Source organism: Dasypus novemcinctus, chromosome 17, assembly GCF_030445035.2.
Source record: "Dasypus novemcinctus isolate mDasNov1 chromosome 17, mDasNov1.1.hap2, whole genome shotgun sequence".
Classification (NCBI taxonomy): domain Eukaryota; kingdom Metazoa; phylum Chordata; class Mammalia; order Cingulata; family Dasypodidae; genus Dasypus; species Dasypus novemcinctus.
In genome coordinates this window covers 2,242,826-2,258,742 of record NC_080689.1, presented here as the reverse complement: position 1 = coordinate 2,258,742, position 15,917 = coordinate 2,242,826, and the positions used below count along the sequence as shown (strand labels likewise).

Genomic DNA, 15,917 nt, shown 5'->3' with positions numbered 1-15,917 from the left:
CCCACTCCTCCTCCCAGGACCTCCTCCTGGCCGCGGCCTACGTGTCCGACGCCCAGTACAACAGGAACGTCCTGTTTGAGACGTCGCCCCGGGCCGTCAGGTAAGGACCCCTGTCCTCCGCTGCTTGCTGCGCCCCTGGGGCCGGCCCCGAAGACGCCGATTCGGTGTGGCGTGTGGGTTTGGATAAAATCCACTATTTTAGAGCTACTAGAACACGGCGGCGCACACCCAGAGACGCAGCCGTCCGGGGCTCGGAGCAGAGCCGCGCAGGACGCCGCGGGAGGCGGGTGGGGAGCCGGGTGGAGCGGCCCGTCCTGCCCCGGCTCCCCCGGCCCCCTGGAGCTGTCGGGTGGAGCCCGGACCTCGCGCGGGGAGCAGGCGCTCAGCCAGCTGCTCCGCGGCCCGGCGCCCGGCGTGCCAGCCGGTGGCTCTTTTCCTGCGCATTAGCTTGTTCTCCGTCACCCTGAGGGCCTGACCTGAGACCAAACACTAGGCGGGGTAAGAAAAGACGTTTATCGCCAGCCCGTGCCTCAGTGCCTCCGCCAGCGAGTCTGGGGGTGCCTCCTGGGCAGAGCATGGCGCGGCCACGAGGGCCCCCGACCCCGCGTTTTAGGTGAGGTGTGCGTTTCCGCCGGGCCGCCCAGCGCGGTGCTCAGCCCTTACCTGAGGGCTGGCCCCTGGGTCCAGGAAGGCCTCGGAAAGCGCCCTTTAGCCCCACGAGGAAGGTACGAGTTCGAGTCGAGATGGTCGAGATAAGGTGCTGAGATGTGATGATATCTTGCTGCTTTTTCTGAAAAGCATGTTGGCGTGAGAGATCAGTTAGTGATGCCCTGACTTCCTGGAATTTAAAGGAAATCCGGCCGAAGCCGTAACTTCTTGATTTTACCTACCATTTGTCTTTTAAAGAGAAGTGCCGGCGCGCCTCCCTCGGGCTTGTTTACAGCCCGTAACCTCCTCTGTTTGTTTCCCTGCAGACTTTACTACTTTTATAACCACTGGGCAATGCGAGCAGCCACCTACTTCTTCATTTTTCTGGACCTTTCTCTTGCGCTGTTCGAGGAGCCGGCGCTGCTCCCGCTGCCTGCCTCGGTAAGCGTCAGCCGGGGACTGGCTCACGGACTTTGTCGCACACCCGTGGGCCTCACGCCTCTTCTGTTTCTTCTCAACTTTGAACAAACATGAATTGGCTTTTATTTTTCTTGATGGGGTTGGAAGAATTTTGCTTCTTCACTGAGCTGATGCTACCATCCATTCTAAAAAGGCATTTTAAATGGAAGTTTTTGTTCTCTGCACACTAGCAAAAACCTGGTAGAGATGGTACAATGATGTTTGAAGCGCGCATTTGTTGGATGTCAGTGCTCCATCGTGGGGGCGTGGCCTGTTTGCACCTCCAAGCCTCCCGCTCTTTGGGGGTCGTAACTGTTAGGGTGTTTACTGGTGTCGGAGGCCGGGCGTGTGATGCTGAGTAACGTCCGGTGAACCGGCTGGTTGACGGTTGTCCATTCCGAGCAGCTGCCCCCCTCTGCCTCGCGGCCTCCTGGTGGCCGTCCGTCGGGGCTCACGTGGGGCGCCCCAGGCTTTACTTCCTGACAGCCTCCCCGTGGCCTCCCACCACGTGTACTCGCCACCCGGCCCGTGGACGGAGCGAGTTCACCGCCACCGGCTTCTGAGTGCAGCAGCGGCCTTTCGTGAGCCGCTGTGGCCGGAGGGCGGGCTGGGCTCCCCGGGGCAGCGTGTGTGCTCGCGGGGCCTGGCGGGGCAGTGGGCGTCTGTGAGCTCCCGGGCGCCCGGTGGCCGGCAGGGGCTGCTGGCCGGGAGCTCGGCCGGCGAGGGGCCCGCAGCGCCCACCCTCTCCCGCTCGGCCGCGCGGCATGGCGCGGGGGCCCGCATCCGAGAAGGGGCGTCCCGGCGGGCAGGCACGCCGAGCCCTGCCCGTGTCCCACGCGCTGGTGTCCTGTCGGCCCCGGCCCGGATTCGCGGAGGGGGCCTGCGTGGGAGCGGAGACGGGAAGTGCGGGCCGCGCTTCCATACGACCAAGACGCTGTCGTTAGCGGGTTCCCCTGAGGAAGCAGGGCTGTGCGCCCAGCGAGGCCGACGGGGGCCTGCGCTGCCTCGTCACCGCCTCCAGCCTGGCGCCGGGCCTGCATGGGTTGCCTTCCTGCCCTTCTCTTGGGGCCGCAGGCAGTGCGGGGCGAGTTGCCAGCTCTCGGACGGTCCTTTGGCCAGAATTTCATGAAATCTGAAATTGGCATGTTCTCGGGGGTTTGGCCCCAGACCAGCGCGGCCACACCTTGCTCCAGCGGCGTGTCCCGGCATCGCCCAGGCCCTTTAGCAGGCCTGGCTCGGACGCTGAATGGGCCGCAGCCACGTCCGCGCCCAGGGCCTGGGGCTGAGGGCCGGGCCGCCCGCTCCCCCAGGGCCCCCAGCGGCCCCTCCCTTCCTGCCCCCCCAGCGGCCCCTCCGTCCCTGCCCCCCCCAGGATTTGGCCCCTCTCTCCAGACCTTTCCCTCCTGCGAGCTAAGCCTGTTGCCCCCTTCCCTGCCTCCGGCCACCCTGCTGTCCCCCCCCCCGGCTGACCAAGGCAGGTGCCCCTGTGCCGGGGCTCACAGGCAAACTCCCCGGCCTGCAGTCGGCGGGTCCTCCCCTCCCGGGGGCGGCAGTGGCATTCCAGGGAGAGCCCGTTTCGGAACACGCCTCTGACTTGGACACGGGGGATTCCAGCGCGTGAACGCCTGCTGCGTGCCCCTGCCACCGCGCCCCTGCCGCCCCTGCCGCCCGCCCCTGCCACCCATCACCGCGCCCCTACAGCCCGCCCCTGCTGCCCGCCCCGCCACCGCACCCCTGCTGCCCCCGCCACCGCACCCCTGCCGCCCGCCCCTGCCGCCCCTGCCACCCTTGCCACCGCACCCCTGCCGCCCGCCCCTATAGCCCGCCCCTGCTGCCCGCCCCGCCACCGCACCCCTGCTGCCCCCGCCACCACACCCCTGCCGCCCGCCCCTGCCACCCCTGCCACCGCGCCCCTGCCACCTGCCCCTGCCACCCCTGCCGCCCGCCCCTGCCACCCCCACCACCGCACCCCTACTGCCTGCCCCTGCCACCCCTACCGCCCGCCCCTGCCACCCCTGCCACCCCCGCCACCACACCCCTGCTGCCCGCCCCTGCCGCCCCCGCCACCGTGCCCCTGCCGCCCGCCCCTGCCACCTCTGCCACCTCACCCCTGCCGCCCGCCCCTGCCACCCCTGCCACCGCCCCCCTGCTGCCCACCCCTACAGCCCGTCCTTGCTGCCCGCCCCGCCACCGCGCCCCTGCCACCGCGCCCCTGCCACCGCACCCCTGCCACCGCACCTCTGTACTGCACCCTTGCCATCCCGCCCCTGCCGCCTGCCCCTGCCCCCCACCTCTGCTGCCCACCCTGGAGGGGTTTTGGCCCGTCCTGCTGCCTCGGTTCCCCCGGTGGCCCTGCCAGCTCGGGCCGTGGAGTGCGTGGCGCAGGGGCTCTCCTCCTCCTAAGGGGGAAACCGTCCAAGCAGCTGGGCTCTGCGGTGACGGCCAGTGAACCTCAGCGCTGCTGACTGCAGGGGTGGCAGGTGCTCCGCGAGGACCGAGCTGAGCCTGCGGGCGGCAGGTGTGACCGGCCTCTCTCCCCGGGGCAGGCCACCGTGGGCGCAGAGCTCCTCTGCCTGGCGGCGTTCCTCGGGAGGCTCGTCCACTTCGCGAAGGTCACCCCTCAGACGGCGTTCTGGAGGGACACCAAGAACGTCTGCATCGTGGGGGCCCTCGCGGTGAGCGCGGGCGGCGGGGCAGGGTCACGGGCACGGCCAGGGGCGGCGGGGTGGAGCAGGGGCCGGGGTCACGGGCACGGGCACGGCCGGGGGGTGACGAGGCAGGCCTGGCCTTAAAACCACGGGCCTCGGGGCGCCAACGCCCGGAGCAAAGCTGCACCCGACCTCTCGCCAGAGAAGCAGCAGGGCCGAGGTAGGACGGGGCGTGCCCTACCCCATCAGGAGCACTTCCGGTTTAGAGGAGGTCGAGGCACCCCGAGAGGAAAACGCGCTGGAACCCCGTGAAGGCAGTTCACGAGGAGGTTCAGGCGCGCTGGTGCGGGGATGCGGGGACGCGGGGACGCGCCTCGAGGGGCCGCAGGATGCCGCGGGTCACCTCTCCGCCCAGCGAGGCGGCTCGCAGATGGCCCGGCCCCAGCAGCGCAGCCCCCACTTCCCGGGCCCCGGACCCCGACTTTCCTTCCTGGGGTGCGTTCAGAGACAGCCTCGGGGCGGTCAGGGTGAGCTTGACATTGAAAGACAAGGCCGCGGCTCCCCTGACGCCAGGGGTGTTAAGTCAAAAGGCCGCGCAGCCGGGAGAACGGGGCGGAGGTGCCGGCCCTGGCAGAGGCCGGAGGCTTAAGTCAGGGAGCAGGGGACACACGGGCGGCCGCGGTCCATCCAGCAGGGGACACACGGGCGGCCGCGGTCCATCCAGCAGGGGACACACGGGCGGCCGCGGTCCGTCCAGCAGGGGACACACGGGCGGCCGCGGTCCGTCCAGCAGGGGACACATGGGCGGCCGCGGTCCGTCCAGCAGGGGACACATGGGCGGCCGCGGTCCGTCCAGCTCCAGCAGGAGGGCCGTGCGTCCTGGGAGCCCCTGGAGGGACGTGTGCCGGCGGTGCCCGGAGGCCGGCCGGTGAGGCAGGTGCTGCGCGGAGCAGGTGTTCACCCCGCGGCTGGGGCGGGGCCGGAGCGGGGCCGCGGCTCACCCCAGGCTCGGCCTTTAGCCTCTGTTCTCCGAGCCCGCCCGCTCCGCGGGGCCGGGGGTCCCGGGCTGGGCCTGCTTCCACTTCCCCCAAGTTCCCTCTCTCCGTGGCACCCGCCTGCGGGTCGTTTCCCCACCGTGCGCCGTGCGGGTGCTCCAAGATGGTGCTGGGTTGGGGCTGTGGCGCTTTACCTGCCCGCCCGGGTGCCGCAGCCGTCACCGCACGGCCGCCCCTCGCCGCGCTCACGCGGGCTCCCCGAGCCCCCGCGTCAGGCTGCGCCATGTCCCCCCCACGGCTCCCCGCGCTCTCCTCAGGCCAGGCAGGGGCCCCGTGTCCCTGAGTTCCCGTGTCCTTGTGGCCCTGTGGCCCTGCGTCCCGTGACCCTGTGGCCCTGTGGCGACCTGGCCCCCACCCTCACGGGGCTGCTGCGCTCGCCCTTCCCAGCCGGGGTCCGGGTGCCCCGGAGCTGCCCCTGGGAGCGCGGCCTCCCTGCTGGCACCCTGGCTGCCCGGGCCTCCGAGCCCTTTCGTATGGCCCCAGCCAGGCTCCCGCCCACCCAGCGCGCTGCCTCAGTGTCCCCAACCCCGTGGTCTGGAATGCCCACCGTCTCTCCCCCTCCAGTCTCTACACTTGTTTGGAGCCCCAGGATGCGCAGAGCGCCTGAACGTTCCTTATTGTTAGAAATATCTTCTTTTTCATTGCGACCACGCAACGAGCACACTTGACCTTGGGCAGTGCCTCTGACTGCAGGTTTGGGCTCAGCCTGAGGCAGCGGAGGGGGCGGGGGAGCTGGAGGGGGGCACTGTAAGAACAAGGGGGGGCTTGCTTTTGAAAGAGAGAGAAACCCTGACGGCACGGGCACACGAGCTGGAGGGACCCCCGGCTCAACCTCCCTGATCAGTGCCAGCCTGGCTTCCGGCCCCCCGCCCTTCCTGCCGCCGGTCCCCCCAGGCAGGTGTCCTGACACACCTGGCGCAGCCCGCGTGAGCAGGTACTCGGGCCGCTCAAGGCCAGGTGGGGCCAGGTGCCCCTTCAGACGCACCCGGGCGGAGCCGGCGCCGTGCCCTGGTCTGCGGCCCTGGGCCCCTCCCTTTTTCCCACCCCCCGCCCCGCCCTCACCCTGTCCCCTGCACCCCCCGCCTGCCCGGCCCCCCGTGCCTGCCATCCCTGCCTCCTGCTCTCTGCTGCTCTGGAGACGCGCTGTCCTGCTCTGCTCTCCCGGAGCGCGCAGCCAGAGCCGAGCGAGGCCGGTCGTCCCCCGTCCCGTGTGTCCGGCGCCTGCGCCCACACCCTGGGAATGAGCGCGACCTCCCCTAGCCTGGCCACGAAGACACGTGCCACCCTCGTCGCTTCCGGGACCTGCTGCTCCCCAGTTGTGCGGCGGCGGCTCTTCTCCGGGGAGGCCCCTCGGCCCCCGGGCACGTCTGCCTGCCGGCCCCCGCCCGCCGTGCGCTTTTAAAGCTCCGTCTTTGCGTTAAGGTCGCCAAGCAGCGCCTCCTCCATGCAGCCTCCCCAGCGACCCTCGCCCTCGGGGAGCCCGAAGCCTCCCGCGCACCTGTGCTGTCTCCCCGTGCCCTAGGGGAGGAGGCTTACTGGACCCCCGGTGCCCTAACACCAAGAAGCAGTGCGTTCCTTCGGTGCTCGGTTGTCTCTAATAGGACGTTTTCCTAGAACGCGCCGGGCCCTTCCTTCGCCCTGTGCTCAGGTGATCACAAACCCGACGGAAGCGGAGTGGGCAGGTTTTGTTTCCTGGGCACCCTCCCTTCTCCTGCCAGGCTGGCACCCTCTTTCCCACGGCAGGTGGAAGGCACGGAGGGCCGACGTCGGGCGGCCTGTGCCCTGGCCCTCTCTCGCCCGTCCTGGTGGTGCGGCCAGGGCGGCCGCTCGCCCTCCGGGCATCCAGCGCCTTGCTCTCTTCCCTGGCGCACAGCAGGCTCCCGGGGCCAGCCGCTGTTGGCGCCGCGACAGGGTGGGCGCCGTGCTTCTCCTATCACGGATGGCGCGCTCCGGCCCGGGCAAGAACCGCGTCCCTTGCCGGTCAGGTGCTGACTGCCGCGCCTGTGTCCCCGCAGCTGACCCTGGCCGACCTGGTCATCTACGGGTCCCTGGCCGTCGCCGACATCCGCGGCGTCCGGTGGTCCAGGGCCCTGCGGCCCGTCTTCCTCGTTAACTTCCCTGACGGGCGCCAGGTGAGGATGGGGCTCGCGGGCGCCGCGGGCGGCGCGGTTCCGCTGGCTTCCTGGGCACGGAGCACGGGCTGCCCCCGCAGATCCGCCGAGCGCTGCGCAGCCTCCGGAACGCGCTGCCCGACGTCCTCCGCGTGCTCCTGCTGTTCCTGTTCAGCCTGCTGCTGTTCGCCCTCATGGCGCTGAAGCTTTTCGGGGGCAGGTGAGCGCGCTCCGGAGGGGCCCCCCGCGCTCGGGCGGCCGCGTCCGTTACTGGGGCTGATCCCCGCGTCGGCATCCACGGTGTGCCCAGCGGGACGTGGGTGTCGGCCACGGTGTGGCCCAGGGGCGTGGGCTCTGACGACGGGCGGCTCCTGCAGGGGCCTTAAGACGGCGCAGGGGTCGCCCTACTTCTCGAGCCTCCTGGAGTCCATCTTCGAGCTCTACGTGCTGGTGACCACGGCCAACAGCCCCGACGTCATGTACGCAGCCCCGCACGCCGCGCAGGCAGGCGGCAACAGGCGTTTTCTTTTATTCGTGGTCCTTGTGAGAAAAGTGAAGAACCCGAGGCTTTCGCGCTCCCGGTAGCCTGCCCTGTCCGTCTAGAATTGCGCGTACAGGTGAACGCCTAAAAAACCCGGCGTCAGAGGAGCCTCTCCCGAGACGCGTCTTAAACCTCCGGCCTCCTTCCCTGGGCCTTGAGCCTGACACTGTAGCCGTCTAGGAAAACCGCGGCCCGGCCTGAGCGTTGCTGTGGTTTCCTGGCTAAATCGAACGGGGAAGGCGGGTAGCGCGCCGAGGTGGTCTCCCCGCCGTGGGGGACGCGCGTGCGGCGTCTGGCCCCTCATCGTGGATTTCCCTTCTTCACGGGCTGAGGTCGCTAACCGGGCACTTGGCTCCCCGGCTGCAGTCGCCAGCCCCCACCCCGCGCTCCTGGGGGGCCCTACCTGCCCCTCGCAGTGTGGGGGCATCGGCCGCCTCCGCTTGGGCCCCGACAGCAGGGTCCCCCGAGGGGCCTCCCCGCGGGCCCTCTGACCCCGTCCTGCCGGCGGCGCCGGCACCCCCGCTGCCGCCCGAAAGGAGGCTGGGCCCCGTCCAGGCTTACGCCTCCCGTCCTGGCGTGGCGCTTGCGTCACGTCGTCCCCGGGGCGCTGCCTGGCCCCAGCCGGGGCGGCCGGCTTCCCGAGCCACACTGGAGACTCCCTCAGTTCCAGGCCGGCCGCCCCTGCCCGAGCGCGGAGGAGGCCCCCCGGGCCCCCCAGGGCTGGGCCTCGCCGGGGCACGGGGCCGTGGGGGGCAGCCCGCGGCGGCGGCAGGGTCGGGGCCTCTCGGCGCCCCGAGCGGGTGTCAGCGGGAGGAGGTCCTGGGAGCGCGCGGCGGGCAGCAGCTGAGCGTGTCCCCATGTCCCCAGGGTGCCCGCCTACGAGCGCAGCCGCTGGGCCTGCCTGTTCTTCGCCGCCTTCGTCGTCGTCAACACCTACGTGTTCGTGTCGGTTTTCCTCGCCGTCGTCTACCACAACTACCGCAGGCACCTGAAGGTGGGCGCGGCGGGCGGGCGGGGTGCTGCCCGGGGCCCGCGCTGCCCCGGGCCCTCGCTCTGGATGCCCAGCGGCTCGGGGCTCCCGGGCAGGGCCAGCGCGGGGTGGGGCCCCCGAGTCCGGCGCTCCCCCCGAGGGCCCGCAGCTTGCTCCTTTCCAGGAGGCGTCGGGCTCGAGGCGTCGGGCTCGAGCCGGGGCCTCGTGGGGGAGGCAGGGCTCAGCCCCCCCGCCCCCCCCGGGGTCCTGCCGACGCCCACGCGAGGCAGGGGGTGGTTCGTGGCGCCTGGACGTGTGCCTGCGTCCCCCACGGCCACCGCGCTGCCCGGCGCGCATAGGGCGGCCTCCTTAGGACGCACCGCGCAGCGCGCTCCCGCGGCCTCCTGCACCTGCTCCGAGTCTTGATGGCTCAGGGAGGCGTCCCGCCGGGGGGCAAGGGGAGGGCGGGGGGCGTGAAGGCCGCGGCTGTGGAAGGAGGGGCGGCGGGGGCCTGGGGTGCGGCTGCCGGGGCTCCCCGCCCTGCCGTCCCGCTGGCCGCGGCCAGGCCCCCCCCCATGCCTCGTGCCCACAGCCCCCGCTCTGCCCTCCCCCTGGAGGAGCTGGTGTTTTGGTCCCGATCTGCAGAGCCTTCCGGAAGGTGGCCTGGTCAGCGCCCGGGCTAGGGGTGCTGGGGAGTGGGGCCAACGGGGTGCTGAGGGTCGAGGCTGGTGGGGACCGGCCTTCGTTACAGATTTGCAGTCCAGCCGTGCGGGCAGCCGGGGGATGAGCCGTGGGGCGCAGAGGGCGGGCCACGGGGGGCCACTGTCCCCTTGTGGGCGGGGGCTGGTGTGGGCGGCCCGCTCTCCCCCTGGTGCGTCGGCCCAGTGCGCGGCCCTGACGCCCCCTCCTCGCCTGCTTTGGAGGTGGCGCTGCCTCTCCCTCCCTGGGGTCTCTCTCTCCTGGGGTCTCTCCCGGGGTCTCTCTCCCAGGGTCCCTCCTGGAGTCTCTCCCTGGGGTCCCTCCTGGAGTCTCTCTCCTAGGGTCCCTCCCGGTGTCCCTTCTGGGGTCCCTCCCAGGACCTCTCCCTGGGGTCCCTCCCGGTGTCCCTCCTGGGGTCCCTCCTGGGGCCTCTCCCTGGGGTCTCTCTCCCGGGGTCCCTCCTGGGGTCTCTCCCTGGGTCTCTCTCCTGGCTCCCTCCTTTCTGGCCCCCACCCCACACATGGCATTTGCAGCTGTCTCCCCTGTGCCTCAGTTTCCCCCCCAGCTCCTCTGGCCCCACGTTCCTCCTTGCTTGGAGCAGTTCCGCTCATTCCCAGCCTGGAACTGGGCGTGACCGAGACTCGAGACCACTAGCGAGCTCTCCTCTGCCCTTCAGCAACCTTGAAACATTTGGGGTGAAGAAATGAGGCTTTCCTGAATCTTTCTGTTAAAAAAACCCAGAATTCTGCTTTTCACAGAACGAGATTCGCCAGCTGGCTTACCTGAAGCGTCACAAAATGGTGGCGGCTTTCAACCTCCTCAAAGTGCAGGCGGGCTCCGAGTCCGTGGTCGAGGAGGCCACGTGGAAGCGGCTGGTGAGGGCCGCGGTGCCTGGCCTGGGCGCGTCTCACCTAGAGCTCCTGCTGCGCATCTGCGACGACGGCCGGACGGGCCACGTGGGTGAGCGCCGCGGCCTGGCCCCCACCCAGCTTTCGGGCTTCTCGGGCGCCGGCCGACGCTGGGCCCTGTTCTTTAAACCAGCAAATCCGTGGAAAGCCACCCCACGGCGACACGGCGCGAGGCACGTGCCCTCCCGCTGCGTGTGCCGGCTCCCGTGCAGCGAGAGCCACGTGAGGCGAGCACGGGGGGCCCCCGGAGCCCCGGCCTGCTGCTTTTGGGGTTCTGCCTTAGGGAAGTCAGCTGAGATGGCGAGAGCTGCGTGTCCCTACCAGAACTGCGCGTAGGGCCTGAAAGCGAGAAGGTGAAAATAGCCTAAAGCGTCGCGTACTTGTGGTTGGTAGCAGTCGCCACAGGCCCAGCACCCCCCCACGCTGATTCTGTGCCAGGCATCGTGCGATGGTTTTTCGTATGTTGTGTTTATGTTCTCTCCTCTCAGACTCACGGAGCTGGGGGTCTTTGTTATCCTCATGTGTCACTAAGGAAACCAAGACTCAGAGAGGTTAATTAATTTGCCCAAGGCCACATAGTTGGAAAGCGCAGAGGCCTCTGACTCCGAGGCCTTCCTGCAAAGCTGCCCCAAATTCTGAGAGTCACTTAATGGCGTTAAAAAATGGTGGTGAAGATGAGGCAGCAACTCAGAATAATGTGGGGTGACTAAAGTATGCCCTGAACTGTAGGTGCCCTCGTTTCACCAGTTCCAAGTCTGGGTGGGAAAACACCAACACGGCAGGTTTGACCGGCAGGCACGATTGTAAGTAGGTGTTGATTTGAATGAGACAAAGACTCCCCAGATTGAGGGAGGCGGCAGGGGTGACGGGTGGAAGCGGCCTTCGTACAGCGGAGCTTGGCGCGGGCCGCGTGTGGGCCGGGGAGGCCAACGTCGTGCCACCAGTTTTGGCTTGAGATGGACGTCGGCCTTGGCCCACCTCTTCCAGTGAGCCTGGCAGCGCACGTGTGCCAGTTTCCCCTTTTTACACCCAACAGGCGTGGAGTGACCCTGCCCAGTGGCTATTAAATTCCTCCCCGTTCTGTACTTCGTGGAGGGCGGGCAACTGCCTGGGCTGACACAGGTCCCGGGACCACCTTCGAGTGGTGCCAGCCGCGCCCATCTGAGGACAGGGGTGGGGGCTTGGGTTGCCAAGAACCAGGGGTGCTGAGCCCGGCCCTTCAGCCCAGAGGTGCCCCAACTCCGGCCCCTCGGTTTTTGAGAATTCCCCTGTGATGTTTGTATTAGTCAGCGAAAGGGGCGCTGATGCAAAATACTAGAAATGGGTTGGTTTTTATAAAGGGTATGTATGTGGGGTAGGAGCTTACAGATACCAGCCATAAAGCATAAGTTACTTCCCTCACCGAAGTCTATCTCCACGTGCTGGAGCAAGGTGGCTGCCGACGGCTGCGGGGTTCAGGCTTCCTGGGTTCCTCTGGGCTCAGCTCCTCTGTTTTCTCCACAAGGTCAGCTGTAGACTGTCAGGTGAAGGGCTCTGTCTCTTTCCCCGGGGCTCCAGCTTCAGCATCAAACTGTAGTATCAAAAACTGCCCACTCTGTCCTTGGCCAGGCCTTTTATCTGTGAGTCCCACCCACCAAGGGGCAGGGACTCAATGCCCTAATGACATGGCCCCATCACAGCCTTAATTGTGACTCAATCACGCCCAGGTACAGACCAGATCACAAATATAATCTGTTATCTATTTTCGGAATTCCTAACCACATCAGACTGCTACAGGGTGTGTGGTTTCTGCTGTTCTGGATGATCTGGACGGTGACGACGCTGGTGAATCTCTGGGGCCTTGCGCGCTTTCTTCGTGGTTTTTCTCTGAAGCGTATTCCCGGGTTGCTTTGACAAGGCAGGATGCCAGCACCGGGAAGGGGCTTTCAGGGGCCTGCTGTCAGCCGCCGTGGCGCCCCGTGCGGCCTTCGTGTGTGTCCAGAGGGGCACTGCCGGGGCCAGGCTCGGGGAACAGCCTTCCTTTTTCACACGGTCACTCTGACAAGTGACGGGTTTCCCCGAGAGGTGAGCCGCGTGAGCGGTGCTGGCAGCTTGCCCACGTGGGCGCACGCCACGGCGGGAGGACTGCGTGCGTGGCCCGGAGTGCTCCAAACGCCCCCGGGTCTCCTCAGCGCCACGTGGGCAAGCGTCTCCCCACGGGCTGCGTGGGTGGGAGGGCGGCAGTTCCCGTGAAGACAGTACGGAAGCCCCAGCTGCTCTGCTCTGCCCGTGGGCTCTGCCCCTGGGCGGCGACTTCTCCAAGTGGCTGGTGGCGGGGGGTAGGTGAGCCAGGGCGAGGCGTGGCCATGGCCCCGGAAGTGCCACGGAACGTGGTCACGCCGGCAGCAGCCCAGCACAGGACTCTGTCCCTCCAGGCGCTGGGCAGCGGTGAGAGCCGAGGGCTGCTGCTGCGCAGGACGCAGAGCCGGCCCCTCCCGGGGCGCTGACGGGTCGTCCTGGGTTTTACCTGGTGACGTGAACATGATGTGCTGTGGACGCGCAGTCGTGCGCATCAGTGTGCCGAGCAACGGCCTAACGTAAAGCTTGAGAACGCCGTTTTCAGCAAAATTAATGTTCTCCAGCCCATTGTACGGCAAGCTTTGTACCACATGTCGTTTTCGCCGGGGTACACGCAGGCGTGGGTTTTCTTTCTCCAGGAGACAAAGTCAGCACGTGCCGTTGGCTGCCGGCCTTGGTGTCCACTAGCCCCAAGTCCCACAGTCGAGGTGGAGTTCAGAGACACGTGTGCAGCGGCTTTGCTGTCCCCACAGGGATTTGCGCGGAAGCGTGACCCCGCACGCCGCAGCCTGGGCTGGGTGGCGCCTGCAGGCCGTGTGATTTTCACGTCCTGTGCGGTTTACAGGCCCCCCCCCCCCCCCCCCCCCCCCCCGCGAAGGCCTTTCTGCACCGTCACGCGTTAAAGCCCGACGGCTCCAGAGCCGCGTTCCGGGGGACGGCTGCGCTCAGCCGGGTCCGAGCCTGGGGGCAGAGCACGGCGAGCAGAGGGCCCGGCGCAGCCGCACAGCCTCTCCAGGGAAAGCCCTGCCTGAGTTAAATGCAGTCTTTGTCTTTTGTATTTACACGGAATAAAATCAGGAAAAAGACATGAAGCCCCACTTCAAACTCTGAAGTCACAAAATGATTTAATTTATTCGTTTTCCTTTATTGGGAACGTTAAATAAAATGTGGATTAATTTCTTTTTAAGGAGGTACCAGGGACCTTGTCATGGGAAGCAGGTGCTCAACCACTGAGCATCTGCTCCCCAGATGAAAATCTTAAAGTTATTTGTATTTAATTTGTAAAGTGATTTTATAACGTTGTAATTCATAGTTAAAAGTCCTGTGACTTTTATTTTCTAACCCTATTTTTTAAAAAGGTTTATTTATTTTTATTTATTTCTTCTCCCCTTCCCCCCCCACCAAGTTGTCTGCTCTCTGTGTCCACTCACTGTGTGTTCTTCTGTGACCGCTTCTATCCTTATCAGCGGCATGGGAATCTGTGTTTCTTTTTGCTGCATCATCTTGTTGTGTCAGCTCTCCGTGTGTGCGGCGCCATTCCTGGGCAGGCTGCACTTTCTTTAGCGCTGGGCGGCTCTCCTTACGGGGCGCACTCCTTGTGCGTGGGGCTCCCCTACGCAGGGGACACCCCTGCATGGCAGGGCACTCCTTGCGCGCATCAGCACTGCGCATGGGCCAGCTCCACACGGGTCAAGGAGGCCCGGGGTTTGAACCACGGACCTCCCATGTGGTAGACAGATGCCCTAACCACTGGGCCAAGTCCGCTTCCCCCTATTTTAAAAATGTGTCATTTTTACCACAGAAAATAATTTAGGCTTACTTTTTCCCCCTACCTCCCCCCATGGCCTTTTTGCAACTAATTGCTGACATACTGTTGATGTACATTTTTCATTCTTTGTTAAAGTTTGCAGGGATACTAAGAACATTAAAGTTAGAATCCCTTGGTTCCCATCTAATTTTCTTTAAATTTAGAATCTAAAAATACTATTTAAATTAGTATTGTGTTTATGTAATTTATGCTTTTGGGCTTTATCACCAACGTGATAATTTAGGGTCTGATGTGGCGGGCGTGTGCTGCGGCAGTCAACCCTTGAATTTTTTAGCACGTAGAATGCATTTGTGCAAGCTAAGAGTTTGTTCTGATAGTGTTTGAAAAGACAATGATTGTTGAGCTTAAAATTCCTGTTTCCTTCCAGCCTGGTGAGTGTTTTTGTTGGTTTGGGCAGCTTGGTTTCCTAAGGATAGCACACTTGCAGTGTAAGGCCTTTGCCTTGCCGTCTTTGTTTTGGGAGAACCCCCGTCTCCCTTCAGACCCCGAGCTGCCTCGTGGTCACTGTGACCCGGTTAGACGAGGAGCTTCACGAGAAGCTGTCCCGGAGCTGCTGGTTCTCGTGGCAGGTGGCTGCCTCCTCTGGAGCTTTCTTCTCCTACAGCTTTCCTCTCCCAAACCCCTCACGAAGCACCAAACTCCAACCTCGTGGTAACGGCCTCAGGCCATCCGAACCCCAAACGCACATTCACGCTGAGGGCAGAACCACGTGGCCCTAACTCAGTCGTCCACGCGAATGTGCCTCCGCCACGTCCAAGCTCAGCAGACCCCAGGAGGGCAAGCCTCGCGTGGCAGGCCCCGCTTCCTAGCGGCCTGACTGGCACCTGCCGTTTATTTTAACATTTCCTTTAGAGTTGCCAGAACGTTCGGCTTAGCTCTCAGAGAAGTAGCAGCCCTCTTGGCCCGTCCTGGTGTCATCATTGATGTGCATTTCAAGTCGTAGGGGCTGCGGGAAGTTCGAGCATTAACAGGCGTGGGAAGCGGCCCGGCTGACGCGCAGTCAGATCCCACCCAACGGGTGGGGGGCGGAGAGCGGGGGCCAGGGGGAAAGCAGGGGCCGTGGGGAGGGCAGGGGCTGGGGGGGGAGAACAAGGGCCGCGGGGAGGGCAGGGGCGGGGGGGGGGGGGGAGCAGGGGCCGCGGGGAGGGCAGGGGCTGGCCCCCTGGGGAGAGCAGGGGTCCGTCGGTCAGGCGAGAAGCACCTGCTGCACTCCTGGGTGGAGAGGAAACCCCTCGGGGAAGCTGTGGGGTCTGCGCACGTTCCGAGAAGGGCACACAGGGTGGGGGCTCGGGAGGGTGTGGCTAGCACACCAGCCCGAAGGACAGTGGGCGAGGCCCCCAAGCCTGGAGACAGCCACGCCGCAGGGCCACGCGCGCCTGCCAGCCGCCATGCTCGGGCCCGGGTGCTGACGGGCGGCTCAGGGCTGAGGCCGGGGGGCTCTGGGCTGCCCTGCCATGCTGGGGGCCTGTGGGGGCCTCGGCTCGTCGCCCGCGCCGTGCAGAGCTGGGAGTGGGGCGGGCGCCACGCCAGCCTCGGGGCGCCGGTCACAGGGGCCGTGGATTTGGGGGTTGTTTGTGCGTTGCAGACAAAACCAACTTCCTGCGCCTGCCCGACCTCCTCAACATCCGCGTGGTCGCCATCAGCGCCAGGACGCACCCCCTGGAGGCGTGGGTGCCGCGCGTGTACGGCGCCCCGGCCAGCCGCTTCGTCCACGCGGTGGTCCGGCACAGGCAAGTGGGGCGAGCTGGGCCCCCAGAGCCGCCGGGAGCCTCGGGGCCGGGGGGTGGCACGCGCCCTGTCGTCGCCGCTGGCGGCCGGCTGCTTGGCGCTTTTGGTTTACCCGCGGGGCGAGGAGACGGCCGGGTCGACCGGGCTCCCCTCTGCGCCATGTCCTGGGACGCTGACCAGCCGCAGGCTGGACCTGCGTCCCGAGCCGGGGCCGAGCCCGCCTGCGCCACGGAGCGCCCGGCCCCCGAGGCCGCGGGAGTCGGG

General features: G+C 66.5%; 1 protein-coding gene across 1 annotated transcript in view; it reads left to right on the top strand.

The window, feature by feature from the left end:
* The window catches only part of LOC101443231 (two pore channel protein 2-like), a 36,994-nt gene that overhangs the window by 7,597 nt on the left and 13,480 nt on the right, over positions 1–15,917 (top strand). Inside the window, exons 2-10 of the mRNA XM_058278082.2 lie at positions 18–100; positions 975–1,089; positions 3,654–3,782; positions 6,826–6,942; positions 7,023–7,141; positions 7,299–7,400; positions 8,330–8,456; positions 9,890–10,091; positions 15,511–15,655. Of these exons, the coding sequence (XP_058134065.1) occupies positions 18–100; positions 975–1,089; positions 3,654–3,782; positions 6,826–6,942; positions 7,023–7,141; positions 7,299–7,400; positions 8,330–8,456; positions 9,890–10,091; positions 15,511–15,655 (1,139 nt within the window). The remainder of the gene's footprint in view (positions 1–17; positions 101–974; positions 1,090–3,653; positions 3,783–6,825; positions 6,943–7,022; positions 7,142–7,298; positions 7,401–8,329; positions 8,457–9,889; positions 10,092–15,510; positions 15,656–15,917) is intronic.